Source organism: Xyrauchen texanus, chromosome 11 (genome assembly GCF_025860055.1).
Source record: "Xyrauchen texanus isolate HMW12.3.18 chromosome 11, RBS_HiC_50CHRs, whole genome shotgun sequence".
In the NCBI taxonomy this organism is placed as follows: domain Eukaryota; kingdom Metazoa; phylum Chordata; class Actinopteri; order Cypriniformes; family Catostomidae; genus Xyrauchen; species Xyrauchen texanus.
The window spans coordinates 35,555,487-35,578,172 of record NC_068286.1 but is presented as its reverse complement, the minus strand read 5'-3'; the positions used below and the strand labels follow the sequence as shown (position 1 = coordinate 35,578,172).

The 22,686-nt window shown below is 36.4% G+C and overlaps 1 protein-coding gene and 1 pseudogene across 2 annotated transcripts in view; both read left to right on the top strand.

Moving 5' to 3' along the window:
- LOC127651355 (lysosomal alpha-glucosidase-like) overlaps positions 1–9,890 on the top strand; it is a 30,730-nt pseudogene extending 20,840 nt beyond the window's left edge.
- Positions 1–22,686, top strand: part of LOC127651393 (MICAL-like protein 2) — a 71,371-nt gene that overhangs the window by 31,978 nt on the left and 16,707 nt on the right. For both annotated transcript variants that reach the window (XM_052137186.1, XM_052137187.1), the window contains 5 exons: positions 16,830–17,138; positions 18,705–18,753; positions 21,491–21,632; positions 21,879–22,027; positions 22,485–22,615. In XM_052137186.1, the coding sequence (XP_051993146.1) occupies positions 16,999–17,138; positions 18,705–18,753; positions 21,491–21,632; positions 21,879–22,027; positions 22,485–22,615 (611 nt within the window). In that variant the 5' untranslated portion in view covers positions 16,830–16,998. Of the gene's footprint in view, positions 1–16,829; positions 17,139–18,704; positions 18,754–21,490; positions 21,633–21,878; positions 22,028–22,484; positions 22,616–22,686 lie in introns of those variants that run through there.

Sequence of the window (22,686 nt, the reverse complement as noted above, 5' to 3'; positions counted from 1 at the left end):
AAGATCTAAAAGCACTAGAAGAGAAATGCAGCCGCGATCAGATGATAAGAGCAAGTCATTTGTAACTCTGATAAGTGTAGTCTCTGTACTGTGATGAGGCCTAAATCCTGATTGAAATTCTTCATATATACTATTTCTCTGTAGAAATGAACATATTTGGGAGGATACTACCTTTTCTAGTATTTTTGACATAAACGGGAGATTTGAAATCGGTCTATAATTAGCAAGTTCTCCAGGATTAAGTTGTGGCTTCTTAATTAGCGGTTTGATAATTGCCATTTTAAAGTATCTTGGGACATGTCCTAAGCATAGCGAGGAGTTAATGATATTAAGAAGCGGTTCTGATATTACAGGAGATACCTCTTTTAAGAGCTTAGTTGGTATAGGATCTAACAAACAAGTTGTGGCTTTTGATGTTTCGATAAGTTTTGTTAGCTCTTCATGACCTATGATTGCGAAGGATTGAAGTTGCACATGAGGGAAATTATTCGACACTCTTTTCTGAGGTGCTATGACAGATGATTGCATAATTCCAAATTTATTTCTGATTATTTAAATTTTATCTGTGAAGAAATTCATGAAGTCATTACTCTTGAGCTGTGACGTAATATCTGGTTCGGTTGAGGCTTTATTCCTAACCAATTTAGCCACAGTACTGAATAAACATCTAGGATTGTTGTGGTTATTTTCTATGAGTTTACTAAAATATGCTGACCTGGCAGCTTTGAGTGCGTGTTTGTAGCTACAGACACTATCCTTCCATGCACCCTGAAATACTTCTAATTTTGTATTTTTCCACATGCGCTCCATTTTCCGAGCTGCTCTCTTGAGAGCATGAGTGTGATCATTGTACCATGGTGCAGGGCTTATTTCTTTAATTTTCTTTAATCGAAGTGGGGTGACAACATCAAGGGTGCTAGAGAAGACTGCATTTAAATTTTTTGTTATTTCATCAAGTTCTTCTGGGCTTTGGGGTTTATTGAGTATATGAGATAGATCTGGAAGAGTATTAGTGAAGCTATCTTTAGTGGTCGAAAGAATAGTTCTACCTGAACGATAGCGTGGTGTAGATTGAGTAAAATTAGCTGATTGCAGCATGCAAGAGACGAGGTAATGATCCGAGATGTCATCGCTCTGCTGCAGAATTTCTATATTATCAACATCAACTCCATATGAAAGAATTAAATCTAGCGTATGATTATGGCGATGAGTTGGTCCTGTTACATTTTGTCTGACTCCAAGAGAGTTGAGAATATCGATAAATGCTAATCCCAATGTATCATTTTTATTATCTATGTGAATGTTGAAGTCACCAACAATTAAGGCTCTATCTACAGTAACTACAAGATCTGATAAAAAATTTGCAAATTCACCAAGGAAATCTGAATAAGGCCCGGGTGATCTATACACTGTAGCAAGGGTAAAGGACGACAGAGAATTTTAATTTATATTTGTATTTGATGGTGTCACCTTAAGCATTATTAGTTCAAAAGACTTACATTTATATCCTGTCCTCTGAGTAACACCAAAAACTTCACTGTAAATTGTAGCAACACCTCCTCCTCGACCCTTCAGACGAGGCGCATGTTTATAACAATAACCTGGGGGAGTAGATTCATTTAAACGAATATATTCATCCGGTTTAAGCCAGGTTTCAGTCAAACAGAGCGCATCCAATCTATGATCTGTAATCATTTCATTGACAATTAGTGCTTTGGTAGAAAGAGATCTAATGTTTAGTAGCCCTATTTTATATGATGTACATTTTTAATTTGTTTGTTTTGTTCAAGTTTGACCTTAATCAAATTTTTTCTAAATGATTTAGTGAGGGTATTGTGTTTCGTAGTTTGTGGAACAGACACAGTCTCTATGAGATATCTAGGAGATACAGTCTCTATGTGTTGTAGTTTATGTGACCTGTGTGACGTCTCAAGGCAGCTAGCAGACGTTCGGATTAACCAGTTTGTCTGCTTCCTGACCTGGGCCCCATTTAGTCAATTAATATCATTATTAAGTCTATGAGCCAAATTACTAGAGAGGAGAGCGGCACCTTCCCTGGAGGGATGGAGTCCGTCTCTCTTTAGCAGGTCAGGTCTACCCCAAAAACTTTTCCAATTGTCTATAAATCCTATTTTATTCTGCAGACACCACTCAGACATCCAGCCATTCAGTGACACTAATCTACTATAAACCTCGTCACCACGACGAGCAGGGAGGGGACCAGAGCGTATTACAGTGTCTGACATCGTTTTAGCAAATTTGCACACCTCTTTAACATTATCTTTAGTGATCTCCGACTGGCGAAGCCGGACATCGTTAGTGCCGACATGGATAACAATTTTAGAAAATCTACGTTTAGCATTAGCCAGCACTTGTAAATTTGATTTGATGTCAGATGCTCTGGCCCCTGAAATGCAATTAACAATGGTGGCTGGAGTCTCTATTTCCACGTTCCTTACAATAGAATCACCGATAACAAGGGCTCTTTCACTATGATTCTCAGTGGGTGTATCACTGAGTGGGTAGAATTTATTGGAAACCCTAACAGGAGCGGGAGAGTGGTGTCTCTTTGCTGAACGAGTATGCCACCGAGACGTCACCCAAATGCCCTGCTGCAGGGGCTCTATAACCGGAACCAAAGTGTGTGTGTTGCTCTCTGTGCTGCCCGCAACGACGCGGTAAAATGACAAAGGATATAACTATGAACGATGACTATAACGTTGAACGTATGAGAATAAGCAGTGCTAAGCAGGCCACAAACAAACTCTCGTGCAGCGTGCGTGCGTGCTGTGCCGTCAGAAAAAAAACTGCCAAGACACTAGTGAATGATTTTGCCAAGTCTGGGATTGACGTCTCAATGAAGACAGTCACTAGAGCTCTGCACAGGAATGAACTGCGAGGTTGCAGACCAAGAAAAACTCAAACTGCTAGACTGAAGTTTGCCAAGGACAACCTAGAGAAAAATTATGCATACTGGAAATGTGTCCTTTGGTCAGATGAGACAAAACTAGAGCTCTTTGGCATAGAGATGTTGCCTATGTTTGGAGAAAGAAGGGAGAGGCGCTCAACCCAAAGAGCACCGTTCCCACCTTGAAACATTGCAGTGGGAGAATAATGCTGTGGGGATGTTTCAGTGTGTCTCGAACTGGGAATCTCATCAGGGTCGAAGGAATCATGAAAAAGGAAGATTACGAGAAGATTTTGAATCTGCAACAAAACTTGGTTTGGGTCGACATTTCGTCTTCCAGCATGATAACGACAAAAAGCATACCTCACTTCTGGTGAAGAACAACCTCCAAACGAGCAAAGTGAACGTCCTTGACTGGCCTGCACAAAGCCCAGACTTGAATCCCATAGAAAATCTGTGGGCCACACTGAAGACTAGAGTCCATGCCAGGAGACCATCAAATCTGGAGGAGCTTGAGAGTAGGGTTGCAGCGGTATACCGGTTTCACTGTAAAATTGACGGTTATCATACCATGTACATTTGCTTATCTACGGTATTGACAAAAAAAAATGCAACCGAATCTCACATGCGCATCTCCTTTCCTTCTCGACTGTCATTCAGACTCGTCAACTTGAGTCACACACACAAACATGCAGCAGAGAAAATGTCAGAGAGAAACGAGTTGAGGGTGTGTGTGTGTGTGTGTGTGTGTGTGTGTGTGAGAGTGTGTGAGAGTGTGTGAGAGAGAGAGAGAGAGAGAGAGAGAGAGAGAGAGAGAGTGTGTGTGTTAAAGCAGTGTTTCTCAACTGGTCTATTCGGACTGGGTCGCGGACAGCAGGGAAAGAACAATGCCATGGTTCTCTCAGTGAAGATATTTCGGCGGCCGCCTAAGTGATCGACTATTTAGGACTGCCGAGGCAGATTTAATAATAATCTCGCAAACAGCTAAAGGTGTCTCATCTGCACTTTCACGAGTGTAACGAGCTCGCGCTAATGATCTGCTGTTCTCTCTGGCGCGTGCTTTCAACGACTGTGCTTCCCTCGATATTGCGGAGTGCAGACATCAAAACTGATGCAACCAATTTCAATTCTAGCGAGACTTTTCTAGTTTAAAGTGTTACTGAGATTGTCAATTCGAACCTCTCAACAGTAGCAGCCCTGACATGCCAAACAACACTGAGGAGGAAAAGAGCAGCACTGTGTATGTGCCAAAAAATATATATATTACACACCATCACCTTTACAAATTTGTTTCAGGATTTTACATGAGTAAAAGTAACTGTTGTATTTTGACAAAATGTTATAGTTTCATTTGAAATAATCTAAAGGTAGAATCTATTGTGGCAGCTGTAGTTAAAGTTTCAAGATGTGTTTCAGCTAATATTTTTATTTTTCATTTATTATTATATTACTATTATTTAAGACTAGCACATTGACCATGGTAACGAGGAGCCTTTTCTTCTGTGTAATATGTGTATAAATATTTAATATTAGGTAAGTAAATTTGCTCTTCAATTTTTAAAAGGGGGAGAGAAAACTTCCTGTAGGTTATGACATCAACAACAAAAATAACGTCACTTGATGCATGTCCTTGTACTGGAAAACCATGAACACAACTATGCAACATAAAAGGAAATGCAACCCAGGATACATTAAATACAGGTTATGTTTGATCTATGGCAGGTCGACAATTGATGTCCAATGTAAAATATGCGTCCTAAAGCAAAACCAGTTGAGTACCACTGATTTAAAGGTGCAGACAGGAGCCGTCTACAGTATAGGTTAATTGTTAATAATCACAGGACATTAAAACATTTAAAAGCTCACACAGCTGATTTTATTTTTCATTTAGTAGTTAATTTAACATGTAAACTAATATGCTTTAGTTATATAACACGTTATAGTCACATGCTATTTTTTATCATGTTTATAATTCTGTTTATTATAATTCTGTTAGCTTTCTTATTTTTTCTATTTATTTTATTTTCAAAAGGGAGACTTTTTTATACATACTTCAATAAAATAAATGGTTTCAAGTATCAATTATAATAAAGTGTTTGCTCAAAAATGAATAAATGATCTTTTTTCACTGATAATAGTAATTGTGTAATACCGTATACCGTGATATCGTGAAACTGTGATATTTTCTGAGACTGTTATCATACCGTGAAAATCTCATACCGTTGCAACCCTACTTGAGATATTTGCTAAGTAGTAATGGGCTGCGACTCCTCAGGAGAAATGCCTAAAACTTAATGAGAACTACATCAAACGACTAAAGGCTGTTATCAAGCAAAGGGATACACTATTGACTATTAACATAAGAGGACTAATAGTTTTGACCTGTAGATTTTTTTTATTCTTGGTTAAAATTTTGTTTCTATTTGTATTATAAACACTCTTAAGTTGCCTAAATAATCTATTATGTGTTGAAATGCTATATTGAAAAAAATCTTTGCTCCATTAAACAGCACTTGGGAATTATTTGAAAAATAACTAAATATTTCATAGGGGGCTAATAATTTTTTTCTTCAACTGTATGGGTATAAATATATATATATATATATAGATAGATAGATAGATAGATAGATACAACAATCAGCCACAAAATTAAAACCACCTGCCTAATATTGTTTAGGTCCCCCTCATGCAGTCAAAACAGCGCCAACCCACATCTCAGTATAGCATTCTGAGATGCTATTCTTCTCATCCCATTTGTACAGAGTGATTTTCTGAGTTACCATAGACAGTTCAAACCAGTCTGGCCATTCTCTGTTGACCTCTCTCATCAACAAGGCATTTCCGTCCACAGAACTGCAGCTCTCTGGATGTTTTTTGTTTTTGGCACGATTCGTAGTAAATTCTAGAGACCGTTGTTTGTATCGCATCATCCATGCGATAATCTAATTGGCCAATCATGTGGCAGCAGAGCAGTGCATAAAATCATTGATATGTGTAAGGAGCTTCAGTTAATGTTCACATCAACCATCAGAATGGGGAAAAATTTTATCACAGTGATTTGGACAGTGGCATGATTGTTGATTCTGTTCTGAGATGCAGGTTGGTGCTTTTTTGGCGGCACAAGGGGGACCCACACAATATTAGGCAGGTGGTTTTAATATTGTGGCTGATCGGTGTATATGCATATACATATTTTCATATTTAGAGCATGAATTCAGGTAAATTAGGCAACTTTTTGTCTGCATGAATGGCTAATAGTGATTCAAGCTATCTGAATTGCCCCTATTTAGAAATTACAAATCTTTAATGTTTTACAAATTAAAATATTTTGTAAAAAATATTTTTATTTAAATTATTTTAAAGCAGATATTGTATTTAGGTGACATGAATGTTTTTTTGCAACATTTGCATATGCTTATATGTATGCTGTCCAATCAATGCCATCTGTAGAGCTTTATATATTGTTGTGTTTATTTGATTGTCTTCTGTATATGTGTGTTTCAGAGACCTAACACTACTCTGCGGGTTAGCAGTGGCCAACCCCTTCATCTGATTGTGTCTCTAAATGAGGAGGGTCTGGCTGAGGGAGATCTGTATTGGGATGATGGAGAGACCCTTGACTCCTATGAGACTGATCAGTATGCATTCATCTATTTCAAAGTAGAACAGGTACAGAGGGCACCACCATTGACATATGCTATAGCACATTATTATGCTTTAGTTTCAGTAAGCATTTATTTATTTACCTGTTTTACAAGCTGCTTTCTCACGTTTAATATAATCACACCTTATATTATTTTTTCCTTCAAATATTCAGTTTAAGCCTGAGGGTAATTGCACTTAGAAATGTTTATTTAAACACATCTGTTCGCTCTTAGCTATTTCTTTAAACAAATCTGCTGCGATAATTTGCAAAGTGCACGTTAGTAAATACCACACCTGATATTAGGTTTAATTTGTAAAAGGAACAATAAGCTCCTTTACTAATTTTCCACAGAAAACAATGAAGTCAGAAGTGCTGCATAATCATGTAGAGGCCACTTACATCACTGTGGAAACGGTTTCCTTTTATGGAGTGAAGGCGGAGCCACAAAAAATAACCGTGAATTCCCAAGAGGCAGCATTCACTTACCAAGACAATCAGGTAAATTATATTAAGAGCATGTTTCAAATGAACAGCACAGCAGTCTTCAAGGCTATATGAACTACTTGTTTTGTACACTACAGTACCATTTTTGTGTCTTTAAGTTCAAAGGCCCACAAGTTTAAACCTCTAAAGCCAAGGACTAAGCCTCTGTGTGTAACTCGTCTTACACAGTTTGTTCAACAGACAAACTGTGAACCACTCAAAACACCTTAGCAACCACGTAGAAACATGTTATAACCACACAAAACCCCTTAACAACCACGTAGAAACATGTTATAACCACTCAAAACACCTTAGCAACCACATATAAATAAGTTAAAACCACTCAAAACACCTTAGCAACCACAAAGAACCATGTTATAACCACTCAATATACCTTAGCAACCACATATAAACATGTTAGAACCACTCAGTACTTTAGCACCTGCATAGAAACGTTATAACCACTCAATACACCTTAGCTACCACATAAAAAAATTTAAAACCTCTCAAAACACCTTAACAACCACATATAAACATGTTATAACCACTCAAAACTTTAGCAACTGCATAGAAATGTTATAACCACTCAATACACATTAGCAACCACATATAAACTTGTTGTAACCTCTCAAAACACATTAGCAACCACATAGAAACTTGTTGTAACCTCTCAAAACACATTAGCAACCACATAGAAACCTGTTTAAACTACTGAAAACTTAGCAACCACATAGCTACACCCTGACAATCACCCACAAATATCTAATATTGAGGCTGCGACTTTTGCACAGGTAAACACCACTCACATTATCTTCAGAAAATGCAAAATTGTGTTTCATTCTACATTTCTGTCTTCAGGTGCTGACAGTAACAGATTTGGGTCTAAACCTCAGTCAAAACTTAACTATCAGCTGGATGAAAATTTGTAAATGATCAATGCTGATTCAAAACGGCAGGCTGCTTCAGAAATCATGAACAAGTTGCACCTCAACGCAATACCTCAACTTACTTTATCCCAGTACAAAGACAGTGGTGGGTCAGGTTCTGGACTCAAGAATATTGCAGAACATCCCTTTGTTAAATATACAGTATCTTATGTGCACTTTAAGTGTACTATGTTTTATTGACCCAGCCGTGGTAAGTTGCACTCCGAGGAAGCAAGAATGAGGGAAAGTGTATTTTGATTAAATCTGTTTGATCAGTTGGATGAATAGATATTTTTACCTCTACTCTGATATTACTGCCTGTTTGTTGCTCATATTGTTTTTAAAGCAGAAAGTTTCTTCTGTCAGTTTTTAAAGTTTTATTGGTGAATTGTAAAGCTCCTAACCTTAAACAAATTTGGTTTGCATGTAAATCTAGATACTGTAGATTCAGGCTAAATTTGAATATCTTACAAGTGGAAGTGTTTTTTTTTTTTTATGCACTGGATCATTAATGTATTATCCACCAATGCAATTACAGATTGATTTTCCTGTGAGTTTAAAGTGGTCCTGCTGAACTAAGATTTCAGGTTATTCCATTTTGATTAATTACTTTTGAATCATGTATGTTTATATTTTGTTTACAAGCATAATTGCACTATTCACGACATACCGATGGTAGAGTATGCAGCAGAAATACATGTTTGAGCTTTAGTTTGTAACCATTTAATTATTTACCTGTGCTGACAGGCTTACAATGAATGTTATCCAGTACCTTCAGCCAATCAGAATATTTTTCATACTGTTGGCATAAAGCAAAAGCATGAAAATATTGTGAATATTCAAATGACACTATATAGTATTCATCAAGGCTTAAAGAGGCATAAATATGCAGTATATTATTTTTTTTCCCCATCGAAATTACTGCTCATAGCATAATGTGCCTTATATTTCATCAAAGCTGTGATTCATCATTCAGTGGCTTTACTGTAAATGTATAAAAGTCCTCTTTCCAAAAAAACTGCTTGTTTAAATCTTTTATCAAAATGTAATGAATAACTGGAATTTAAAGGCAATGACATGTCTTAGTTAAAATGCATAGACCTGTTCCCTTAGAACTGAAGTTAAAAGGTATTTCTATGAATGTGTTAGCCTGTTTTAAGGGATAGTTCACCTAAAGAATGATCTTATCATTTACTCACTCTCATGCCATTCCAGATGTGTATGAATTATTTTTTTTCTGTAGAACACAAACAAAGATTTTAGAAGAATATTGCAGCTTTGTAGGTAATTTCAATCTGAGTTTATTGTGGCCAGACCTTTGAAGCACCAAAAAGGAGATAAAGGCAGCATACAAATAATCCATATGACTCCAGTGGTTTAATCGGTGTCTTCAGAAGTAATCCAGTTGGTTTTGGGTGAGAAGAGACCAAAGTGTTACTCCTATTTCTCTATACACTTTTCCATTGCAATCTTTAGGCACTATCATGATTTCAAGCTCAATTATAGTTCCTAGTGCATGATGCATAAGCAGAGCGCTAGATGGCGCAGAAGGGATTGTGAAGAGTTACATTTTGGTCTGTTCTCACACAAATCAGTTTGGATTCAGAAGACATTGATTTATGCACTGGAGACTTATGGATTACTGTTGTGCTACCTTTATTTGCTTTTTGGAGCTTCAAATGTGTGGCCACCATTGACTTGCAATATTTCAACTCCTACTAAGCTGAAATATTATTCTAGAAATCTTTGTGTTCTGCAGAAGAAAGAAAGTCATTCACATCTGGGATGACATGAGGGTGAATGAATGATTAAAATTTTCAGTTTTGGGTGAACTATCCCTTTAAGTCTTTTATTTTCTTTAAATGGCACCGAATAATCTGGTGTACAGCGTTTCAGGGGACATACAGGGTAATGTGCAATAAACAGCTTTCAGTTTGTCTTGTTTCTTTGTATTCCCTTACCTCCCTAATTTAATTCATAAACTGCATTTACTTTCTCAATCCATGCCCTTGGTTTTACACTAATAGTCAGTATGGAAAGCCCTCTTTTCGAGCCTGATCTCATGAAAATTACGTGATTTTGCCAAACATTTTTCAAAATGATAATACATAGATTGTTTCGATACAGTTCTGAGGTGAAATGTCCACAATGTTGCTAAAAGTGAGTTACATTTTCTCCCAAACAGATGAGGTTTTAAAGTTTAATGCTCCCAGATTGAAATCACCAATACTTACCTCCCTACCCTAAGCCTTTAAACTTAACCTAACCAATGGTGTCATAAAAATACAAATGTTAAAACACCCACTGCAGTTTTTGGTGCATCTATGACACTTGGTTTACTTATGAACTTGACGCTGAAGTACTCTGATCCTGTGCATCGCAAGGGCAAATACTCTATCAGTTAAGCAACTGTGCAATTTGATAGTTTTAATTAATTACGGCCTGTTGCACCTCTGCTGTTGCCTTCAGTTGTCCAGTTACAGGGTCATCAGCTGGGAACCTCCATATCACGGTTGTTTTGGCCCATTAATCCCAGAAAATCTCCTGGTGGGGCAGCGGTCAGGGATGACCTCACCACATATAGCAATTGTTCCCTATTCCTACTTTCTCACTTTTGCACACCCCACTTTTCATTCTTCCTTAACCATATCCAGAAGCTCTCTTTTTCTGCCTCTCCCATTTCCTTCAGAGACTTTCAACATTGATCCAAAGATACCAATGCTTTTCAACAGGTGCTGCATTGATGTTCCAATAAACCCTTGACACCCGACCTCCACAGGGTCTCCATCCATTTTCCCTGCACTTGGCAGCCAGATCAGCATATTTTGGCTTCTTTCTCTCATAGGCTGTCTTCAGTCCCTCTTTCCATGAGTAAGTTCAATCATTATGACTTTCCTAGCTTATGCCGACCATAATATTATGTCCGGCCTAAAGGAGGTGATGGCTATCTCAGAAGGAAATTTTAGCTGCTGGCCAAGGTTTACCATTATTGACCAATCGCTTACATGTGCCAGTATATACCTTTCCTCCCTCTGTACCGTCCCTTGTGCGGCACCTCCCTCTACAACAAATTCAGTGTACTTCCTCTGAGGAAAATGATGGCCTTTGTAAGCCTTTATTCTACACTCCTCAATGATCTCTGCCTGCTTTTGCAGAACCTGATCATGTCGCCACCTGCCGCCATCTTGCACTCAGCCAACACTCGGGGCATTGCAGAGGGGACAATGCTCCTCCTTAACATAGCATAGAGACACATTTTCAGGGCTTGGAAGAGTGTAATGGGTTGGATCTTATTAGAAAACTTAGCCTTGCCTGGAGTATCTTCCACAGGTCAGCCCATCCTAAAGCTCATGCTGTCCAGTGGCCCTGCTCAAATAATTTACCCTTCCTCTTCCATCTTAGTTATATCTGTCAATACCAGAGCTTTCGTCTGTATTTTAGAGGCTGCTAAACACGGTTTGGGAGCCATCCCCATCCAAGGCCTGCTCTTCCTGTTTGGGTTCTTCCAATGATCTCTTGTTGCTTCAGTCTTTAAACCGCCCTGTTTACAATCTCCTCTGCCTTTCAGGAGTGACAAGCCTTCACTGACTTTTCTGTTGATTCCCTTAGTTTTAAGAACATCCTGGTCATCTCCTGCTTGTAACCCAGGGTGATGGACTTTATTGGCAGTTGTAAGGCATTTCTAACAAACAATGCTACATCTGAAAGATAATGTGGCAATCTCAGCCACTTCCTGATGTAACTGTTGGCTTTAGTGTCCATCCTTACCGCTGCAGTGATCCCACACATCTTTAGCGGTCACACGGTGATACAATGTAAATTGTTAACACCAGAACTTGTATTTGTCTGGGAGATGACAGTTGACTATCTTCTCCAAGCCCTCTTTCAGCTGCTTCAGAACCATCCCTGCCATGTGTTTATCTGACAGATCTGCTATGTATTCTCTCCCTAAACTTTGAATTACAGTATTTAAAGTGGATGTCAAAATGTATATTGCCTTACATTTCATGTTCTATAGTAAAAAACAAAATGTTCTATGATGTAGGATTTCTTCATATTTCACAGGTAGATGCCATCTTTCAAAAATTATTCCTAAACCTTTCAGTTAAGACTGTTCTGAAAAGGTTTTTCATTTTTCTAAAGAATATGAGGTTATTCTTCCTTTAAGTCATGAGTAATGTTTTATTCAAGCCTTTATTTCACAGGCTATTGCATCACTATCAACACTGCAGATTTGGTCCAAAAAATGGCTTCACTGCATTTGTTTCAACACATAACTTTGGGTGTGCATTAACAAGTCCTTTATCATAGATCTTGTTTAGTCCTGTCAGTGTCAAGCTGGTATGAACTTCCAAACCACAGTACATGCTCTGGGGAAATAAAATATGAACATTCTTGCACCCAGAACTTAATCAGATTACTTCTATATCTCATAGCGAGAGCTGTAGTGTTGGTATGGCCAGGTTATTGGTACATGATCCTAACAGCATTTGGAGGCATTCCGTCTTCTAGGAAAACATTTATTTCAGCTCACTGAAATGAACTGTAAACTGTTGGAAAAGATATATCGCTATTACACTAAATGCATTGTTCTAGTGTTATAATGTTATTGAAAATCATTAAATTATTTAATTAATTCAGAGACAAAAAAAAAATAATAATTAATTGAAAGTTTCCTTTTGAAGTTTTAATCAACAGTCCTTTTTTTTGTTTTTTTTTTTTCCTATAAATTGTCCTCCCTGCCCAGTAGGTGGTGATATGCATGATGACTGCAAATAGCCAAAAACAAAAGAAGAATGTGAAAGTAAACATGAATGTGGAGATTTATTGTAAAAAAGTGATTTAAATATTATCTGTTTCTCACCCACACCTGTCATTATATTGAAGACATGGATTAAACCAATGGAGTCGTATGGATTATTTTTATGCTGCCTTTGTTCTTTTTGGAGCTTCAAAGTTTTGGACCCTGTCAACTTGCGTTGCATGGACCTACAGAGCTGAGATATTCGTCTAAACATGTCTGACACTGTTGTTTGAAGCAAAAAGTGGTGTTTTTTTTTTCTTTATCTATGAACACATTTAAAAATATTTTTGTTGTTTTGAAGGAAGTTTTGTTGTAACTCTGACACTGAGAGTCAACAAATGCAACATCCTCTGGGAGTAAATCTGCAGTCTGACTCCACAGCTTTCATCTCAAACTGACACCAGGCCTGTTTGAAGATCAAAGACAGACTTTTGCTACCACATCCAAAATGATATGACTGAAAGTATCTGAAAAGCCATGTTCCTGTATAGGTTGATGCAAGCAGAAATAAATAAAGACAGAAATACACTAAATAAAAGAGAGAGACAAAGGTTAGCAAAGATGGAAACAGAAGGTGGCAGATTTGTATTTTCATTTCATGATTATTCAATTATTGTGCTGTTAGAAATTATTAAACATTAAGATCATCCTGCATAGAAACTTTCACTTTCTGCCAAGAGAGCTCATCTATTAATCAAACACCTTTATCATAATTACCTTACAAAGACATCAAATTAAGGCAATTGTTATAATTATTGCAGGCAGTTTAATATTTTTAGAGTGTTTTTCTGACAAGTTAATTAATATAAGATATCCTCAAAATTCCTGTTGTAATATTCTGCTATGAGAAAACAGTTTTCTCATAGCAGTAGAAAATCCAGTAGAAAAATATTCTAAGTCAAGCAAAGAGAATTACACTTTAGACTGATGAGAAATTACATGTTTATGAGTAAAGCTAGTTAAACAATTTGCCAGTGGAACAAGAAAAAACTACTTTTACTGTATTAAATAAAGAAAGCAAGTTTAAAGGTGCAATATTTAAGATATTTACTGTACTAAAACATAAAATTATCATAATATGTTATCAGAAATGTAGGAAGCATGCTAAGTTTAAATACTTGCTTTTTCTGAAAAAAATGCTACGTCCAGTATATTATATTATTAAAAAAATCCACATGAGCTGGTTTATATTTTGCAAACAATAAACACTTTGCAAACATATACATTAGCTGATCAACTTAAAGTGTAAGGCTCGTTCCTTTGCGCGTCCACAACCTGGCAACCCACATGAGCTTCGAGTATGGGGAGGAGGGGGCGGGGGAGACAACGCTCTCCGATATTTTGAATTTGGACTGCAGTACCCATTTTAAACGCTTGGTATCAATGTTGCATATTGCTACTTAACTATCTTTCAGTTTTGTTTCACTTGTATCTAAAAAGATGTTTAGATGTGTTTACAAAGATACTTCACTGAAAACACTAATAAGTTGACTGACTGAGTATACTCGTTCCCTCAATTGAATTATGTCTCCAAGACTTTAGTTCAATTAACTTGGTGTTCATAAATAATGAACTTATTTAAGTTAAGGTAACCAAATGCAAGTAGACTTAAGTCAGATTAGCTATTTATGTATTGTTTTAAAAAAACCTCTATGAATTTTTCATAAATATTGAAATGCCTGCATTTGTTCCCTTTGACCAAGGAAACATAATTAAATAATTAAAGCAGAAGGTAGTGGGGGTGTTCCCCATAGCCTCAATTTAGTATAGTACTTAATAGTTTGAGTTATCCTTAAAAGCTTGGGTGTATAGATTTTTAAGAAGAATAATTTCTAGGAACTTAGATGTTTCATTTATGAGCCAAAAATGTCACTTTTCAAGTAATGTTTAATAAAGACAATTAAGATTTTTCCAGTAGGCTAAGGACAATATTAGGGTTTACACAGTGTAATTACTAAAGGAATGTTCCATTCACTTACTGTGGAGGTGAATGGGCTAATTCATTAACACTAAAATGCATACCGTTTCAAAAGATGTCATACATGCTTACACGATTTTAATGTGATAAAATCACTTAGAGAGTTTACGTTGCATTATCATGGCAATTAATTTGTAATATTGCATATAACTTTACACTGATAATTTAAGCAAGTGATTTTATCACACTAAAATCAGGTTAACTTAATAACGAGGAACGAGTCGAAAATATTTTTTGCTGTCGATTGAGCTTAATTTGTATTAAACCAGGAGCATTGGATTAGCAGTGCAGTTATCGCAAAATAGTTAAACAGGAGGTTAACAGGAAATATCCACCTTGTTCGTCACTCGAATACTGTTTATTTGGACTGTAAACAAAATTCTAAGTTTTTGTCAGTGTTATGAGGGCACGGCCGAGCAGCCAGGGGTTTAGATTTAACAGCTTCCAGATGTTTCATAAGCTTGCTGTTACATTGCAGTTTTTACTTTCAGCTGCCAAAGAAGTGACACTATACCATGAATTGTTGTCTTCGAGCTTCCGTCTGTCACCGTGTTGAGGTAACTCACTTGGCATGCTATGGCTATGGTTTTTCATTTATCGTTTTCTTGCATTTTTTTATATTCTTTGAAAAAAGTATTGTTGAATCGCAAACTTAGGAAAAATTTAAGGTATAAAGCGTCCAAAAAAAAAAAAAAATCTGTTATTAATTTCATTTTTAGGTGAACTATTCCCTTAAGGTCTGGTCTGTTGCTGACATCTAGTGGTCTATAAAGGAATTGCACCCAAGACTCGCAGCATTCATCCAAAACCATTTCCATGTATTCTGTGATTATCTCTACAATTCAAGTAAACTAAAAAAAGAGAATAAATAAATATATGCACATTTTTATAATTAAATATAAACAATATATAAAGCAAGTACACATTTAAAGTTGGTTAATATGAAAAGAGGTCAATTATATCTGCGTGTCTTGCTTAGTTGTTTCCTGCAATGTGAGCAGGTGACTAAGCGAGATTAGACAAGCCCAACAAGCTGTGTTTTGCTCTGCAAACACAGCCACACCCATCAAGACACGATGAACAATAAACTGCAGCAATGGACTTATTACATTACATGGGAGAATATCCTGACAGTTGCAGGAATATAGAAGTATACCTTTTGAGCATACACACTCAATAACCATTGCAGTCTATTGATGTCTTGATCCAGACAGTTATTGCATTATATAGCAAAAAACTAAACAAAGTGGTATATTTTATAGATAGACAGTACAAGCACACTTTTCAAGTAACGTTTTTTTTACTAGACTTATGGGTACTCTACTACTGTATCTGTGTGAACTTGAGGGGAATTCAGATACACTCAAAAAATAGCTTAGCTTATTTTTAAGATTCACACATTTCAATTTCACAACAAAACACCATCAAATTGAATTGTGTAATATTTAGCTAAATTAAACTAGTAAATCTTACAATATTTTTGTTTATTTTATTGAAGATTACTCAACTAATTGGATAGAATTTTGTTTTTAAAATTCAAATGTGTAATTCAACATCCTCTCAAATTGATCTTGAGACTAGTTGGTTAAAAATAATTACAAAAATGACTACAAAGGTATAGCTAGTTCCAAAAGGTACAGTGTAATTTATTTGCAGATGCCACTTTGTTTGATATTTTTTAATCTAATGCAATGGAATTTATACAGTTTTGAGTGTGGCCTAAGTGCCCAAATAGGCCAACTTTTGGGAGCCACAGTATGCACATATTACAGTGTAGTTTGCATAAACAAATTATTAGGTTAACGTTCACTAAATAAACTAAACCACTAAATAAAAAGTACAGAAGCAAAACTATACCAAGGTATGCCTAGAAGTATCTTGGAGAATCATGCAAATGGTTCATGAATGTTGCTTACTGTATGATGTTTACCATCTGAAACCATCAAGGTATCATGGTACAGTTTATATATATACATATATACATTTTTTATATATATATATTTTTTGTATAGGGGAAGTCTTTGTAAAATGCTTACCTTTGACTCCACCCATGAAGACGTCATTATACTTCTTCGGACTTTCAGGGGTTTCTCAACTTCAGCTGATGACGGTGAGATCACTTGGTGTGGGAGAGTGAAAACCAAAAGCGTTGGTGAAACATTCCGCGTTCAGACTGGAAGGAGGGAAGCACGCGCAGATTCATTGTTGGAGTTTGTAGTGACACTATTAGCTGTGTAAGTCCCGTTCGCAGCGATGGCTGTGAAGGCTCTTCAACAGTGGTGCAAAATCCAGTGTGGAGGATATCGGGATGTGTCGATCACAAACATGACCACATCGTTTCGGGACGGTTTGGCGTTCTGCGCTCTAATTCACAAACACAGACCAGACCTGATGTAAGTAGCAACCCCCATTCACCCAATGCGGGGTTTGTATTGTATTGTATTGTGCAGGATAAAGCACAGCGTCTGAACGATTTGGAATCTCGTGAAAAGGTAGTAAGTGTTTTAATGCATAAAAATGCTTAATAGTTTGTTTGAGACGTTAGAACTCTAGACGAGAACTTTACTTTCATAATTTAGGACGCGAGCGGACGACAACATTGGAGCTTCTACAATTGAACTTAATGAAAACTTTAGATTTTTTTGGAATTTGGGAGTTTCAAGAAAATACTCTAGCTTCGAGTATGTTCACAGTTTATACAGCGTAACATACTTTGGAAATCAAGACTTCAATAAAGGTGGACGAGAACATTAGAGGGAGTTTCTTCAATTTTGGGCACTTTTAGCCCTGTGTACTGTCAAAGTCTCGTTAAAACATGTTTCAGACTCTCACCAGTTTATTACATTTGCCTACTAACGATGTCCAACAGTTAATGTTTGTTTTTTGTTTTTTTGTAAAATGGCCGACTCATTTGCGAAGTCTAATTTCATATCTAACATTTTATCAATCCTAAATACACACGATTAAATATTTTCACACTTTTTGCATTTCTTGACGCCCCTCCCATAAAAATAAATAAATAATAATATTCTGCTCACAGGTGATATTTACCTTGATTTTACTCCAACGTTGTACTTGATTTAAGTGTAGGCTACTTCAAGTACAGTAACTTAAAAAAAAATGGTTGGGGGCAAAATTGAAATAAATACATTTCACACACTAAACATTAAAATGGTTTATGATTATTTCACTCTTTGTTTAGATTGTCATAGTTTAAAACATTGTAATTTGTCATTTGAATTTTCATAGTGTAATATTGTAAGTCTTACTATGGGACAAGGCTAAAGCAACAGTTTTTTATTAATATAGAAACAATAGTTACTTGCATTATAAAATGCCATCTGCCAAAGGACTTTACTATAATATTACTGTAGTAAATCCATGGTTAATTTTACCATGATCAAACCTTTCTCTCAACTTCCCAACCTTCACCGTGACCAAATCACTGCAAGGAAATCAACTTTTATATTCATTTTTTTATATATTAAATGTAGTAGAAACAAGATGGGAAAAGTAGGCCAAAAGGGGAATCGAACCCGGATCAACTACACTAGACAAACACATGCACAATGTTGTTACACCCCACGCCATTGCAGCGACACTAGGGGTGTTTTCACACGACTATTGTAGTGCAAAGAGCTGTGCTGTGATGCTGTTGCTAATTCTACCTAGTGCAAGTAGTCACCCCATAATAAAAATCAACCCTTGGGACATGAAATTGCCAGAAATTGAAGAAACCCCTTTATATCTCGTAACATTGCTCCAATATCTGGCATTTGTTTGATATACCTATTGCTGTGTATGGCGGTAGTCCATAGTTATGATTGTGTTTGTTTTCTTAGTTTCAGATTTTACAGCGCACTTATTGTTAATATTTGTTTAGGGAAATCCCTGTTGCATGTTGATCAGTGTTATGTTCACTAATGCATGCCTGTTTCTAAATGTTTGCTCTCTTGCAGAGACTTTGACTCTTTGAGCAAGGAAAATATTTATGAAAACAATCAACTGGTAAGACTTTGGAGTTGTTTTTCTAAATGATTTATTTATTAACATTTATCACATTTTATTGATTCTAAACTCTCAAACCCTCTTATTAATATTTGGTTCTTGAGTTGTGTAGTAGTGTATTGGTTTCTGGGTTTAACTTAAATATGTTCTTATTTGGCATCAGCCTGTGAAACCCTTTATGGTTTTCATTGCAACCCTTAGTTTTATTTTAAGAGTTTAGAGCAGCTCAGCCACTGAATCCCTTCCAGATTTCCTGTGAAATGCCTAAATTCCAAGCAGATCACAACTCTGTCATTTTAACTGGGAAAAAGTTCCATTGACCCCTCAAAGTGCTATGTGACCTCTGTGTGGTTGGCCAAGGCTGCGATCTGACCGATTGGCTGAAGAATGCATTTTTGAGGCCTATTCTTTCATTTTGAGCTGTCCTTTACAGCAGCTGAATCACATGTTGTGCTGTTTTAGACCATTATAAATCATTTACTGCACACTCTGATGTTCGTATTTCCACGGAAAAGGAATGCTGTCCAAATAGGGCATTGTTGTGTAAGAGAGAATTATAAAGGATGATAATGAGAAGAATTGTAGAAGAAGCAAAGAAATGCAAATAGGGGGATTTTGAAAAAGAGTGCCATCTTTGTATACAAACATCTTTGTATTTGTATAGAAAGCGAAGAGAAAGTGTTATGAGAAGGAAAGATGGGGGGGAATGCATGATTTACGGGGAGGAGATTATCTTCCTGACTAAGGTATGAAAGGGAAGCAAGCAAGCAAGCAAGCAAGCAAGCAAGCAAGCAAACCCTACCATCTGCAATTAACAGTAACTTTGGCATGTAACTACTGGTAATGATACTTTACTGATTCCCAGATTTTACATTGAAATGTGTGTTCTTAGAATTGCATTAGCCTACCTGTTTTCAAACAAATATTTACAGAGAAACACCTTTCTGTTTTATCTATAGATTGTATCTGCTCTCTCCTTGGTCATGTCTGCTCTTGTTTATTTTGACCAAAGTTATTTCCCTCTTCTTCTCTGTAAAGGAAATACAGGCCAAGTTCAGATTTTTGTTGGCATACTGGCATGTTAGATGCCTTTTGCATGGAAAATCACCACAAATTACAAAGTGTTGCCCAACTGTTCTACATCATTGTAATGTTTGAAACTATACAAAAGTCATGCATTAAAAGTTGATTACTCCCTTAATATGACACTATGAATTGAGTATTACTGACCAAAATAAAGAAGAGAGCATCTTCACATATACAGTATATAGTTTTCATATATATATGACTTCAGGAAAAAAAATCAAGATTGTATGTTTTATTTTATATTTAATTTTGACCATTTTAATGGCACAAACCTATTAAGATTTAGTGTTTTCTAATGTTTCAATATTTCATAATGTTATAAATTATTCATAATAATTTATATTTACTCATTTATTACACTAACTACATTGAAACATTCTTGTTACATTCTTGTTTATATGCACTTGTACGATTTACATTGTTTACATTGATATGTAAAGCAAGCGCTAAATTGGTAGTGTCTCTTTAAGAGAACCGGCAGTTAATGTTTCCAGTTGGATGAGACAAATTAAGTTATTTAGAAGAATACTTAAGCTCTGTAGGTCCATACAATGCATGTTAATGGTAACCAAAAGTCATTTTTCAAAAATCAATTGAAATCATGATCACCAAGGAGACTGCTGGTGTTAAGGGTTATATTTTAGTCCTTCTCACCCAAAATCGATTAGATATCTTCAGAAGACATGGATTAAACCACTGGAGTATTATGGATTACTTTCATGCTGCCTTTATGTGCTTTTTGGAGCTTAAAAATGTTGGTCACCATTCACTTACATTGTATGGACCTACAGAGCTGAGATATTCTCCTAAAAATCTTTGTGTTCTGCAAAACATAAAAAGTCATACACATCTGGGATGGCCTGAGGTTGAGTAAATGATGAGAGAATTTTGGGTGAAATATCCCTTAAAAAGTGCAGATAAGTGTCATCAGCATGTCTCAAATGTTGTCAACATGTCTCAGAGGTTGTCTGAATTGAGGCTTTAAATTTCCTCCAGTAAGTTAAGTTACATATTATGGTCTAGTTCCTTGTCTATTCCTAGTTAATATTTATTGCCTGCATTTATTACTTGAGTGCTTTCGCTTTGCAGTCTGCAGATATCAAACAAAGCTTTACCTTTTCAAGGCTTTTTGCAAGTCTGGTGTGAGCGCAACAAGCTGACTCACTAGCTTAGGAATTCAAAGTTCTTTTGTACTCAACACAAAACGTTTGACTGTTTAATTATGAATTTTAAAACATAAAATATAAAAACTTAGGATCTTTACTTTTCTTACTAATTAACTGTAGTTCCGTGTAGGTCAAAAGACTGTGTTGCTCCAAAGTCCAGTGGCTTCTGACTGTTTCGCAGGATTCTATTTCTTTCATACTAAATCTAACAACCAATCAAATTACATTATACTAGATCACTGGTAAACTGTTTACATTCAAATTTCTACGTTCCATATGCAACACAGGTTTTCTCAGGTTTTACAAAATAGACTCTAAATATTATTACTTCCATAGAAATGGCTTCAACATCTGGCTTCCAGTATGGTTTTCAATAAAAAAAAAAACATCAGTTATATTGTTCCACACACTGAAATGCACTTTTTACAGAGAGCTCAATCTCCCTAGTAAAATTCTTACCCCTCACATTTGTATTTCCTTGTCAGGCTTTCCAGGTGGCAGAGAGGGAGTTGGGTATACCTGCACTGCTGGATGCAGAAGACATGGTGGCTTTAAAAGTGCCTGATCGTCTTAGTATTCTCACCTATGTCTCCCAGTATTACAATTATTTCCATGGACGCTCTCCTAGTAAGACACATGCACATGGATATCAGCACTGTGGCTGCTCTTTGCCACAATTCGCTGCATAGCTGTTACCCAGACAAATTTACAATGTTGTGATTGTTTTCAAACTTCAGAAGCCAACAGTGGCCAGAATGGAATACTAGCCTACTTATTATTTTATTTTATTGTTTAATAGTGTGTGCACCAGTATGCGTAATACAAAAATAAAGGTTTCAAACAGTAATAGTTTCACTGTGTGTGGATGTGCAGTTGGAGGTTTGGCAGGGGTGAAGAGGCCAGCTGAAGAATCTAATGAAGAACCATCTGGGAAAAAGAACCAACCTGTCACAGCTAAAGCTTTTGCCTCACCTAAACCAGCTACAGAGAATTTGATGCCTAAACCAGCAAGTGACATTAAGGTACACAATATAACCCATCAAAAATAAATCTGATCCTGCCAGTTCTTTTAGGATCATTTAATTGTTGGACAGGTCTGTAATTTGGGCATAGTGTGTTTAATGGAAGTGCATGGGCAATTTAACACTGCCTTGAGGGTGTACAAGACAAACCTTGTCTCAGGCTACATAATTCTGAGATTACTATATTGATCTCAATTAATGCAGGCTTTACTATTAGTATTTGAACAAATCCCTAATCCTAAGAAAAAAATGTAGGTGTGCAAATTGTCCCGCACCATGCACGTTCTTCCGATAATGTACTATCTTGTTTATTTGAATGCTTTGTAATGAAATATTCTGGTGTAATTTTGTACTTGATAATTACCTTTTGTCGAGAGTGTATTTGCACATTGCTTCACAACTGATAGCCTTGATTTTTCCAGCAGTGCCATTTCTTTTTTTTTTTTGTCATTTCCAGAGAGACGTGCTGGTTGAGCGTGCTAATAAAACAGTAACTCTAAGCAGCAACTGCAACATGTGCAATCAACATGTTCACCTTGTGCAGCGCCACCTAGTCGACGGCAAGTTGTACCACAGGAACTGTTTTAGGTGAGATACCGCAACAGTATGAATAATGCTAATAAAAACAAAAAGGAGTGATTTGGAAAGTATATTCACCC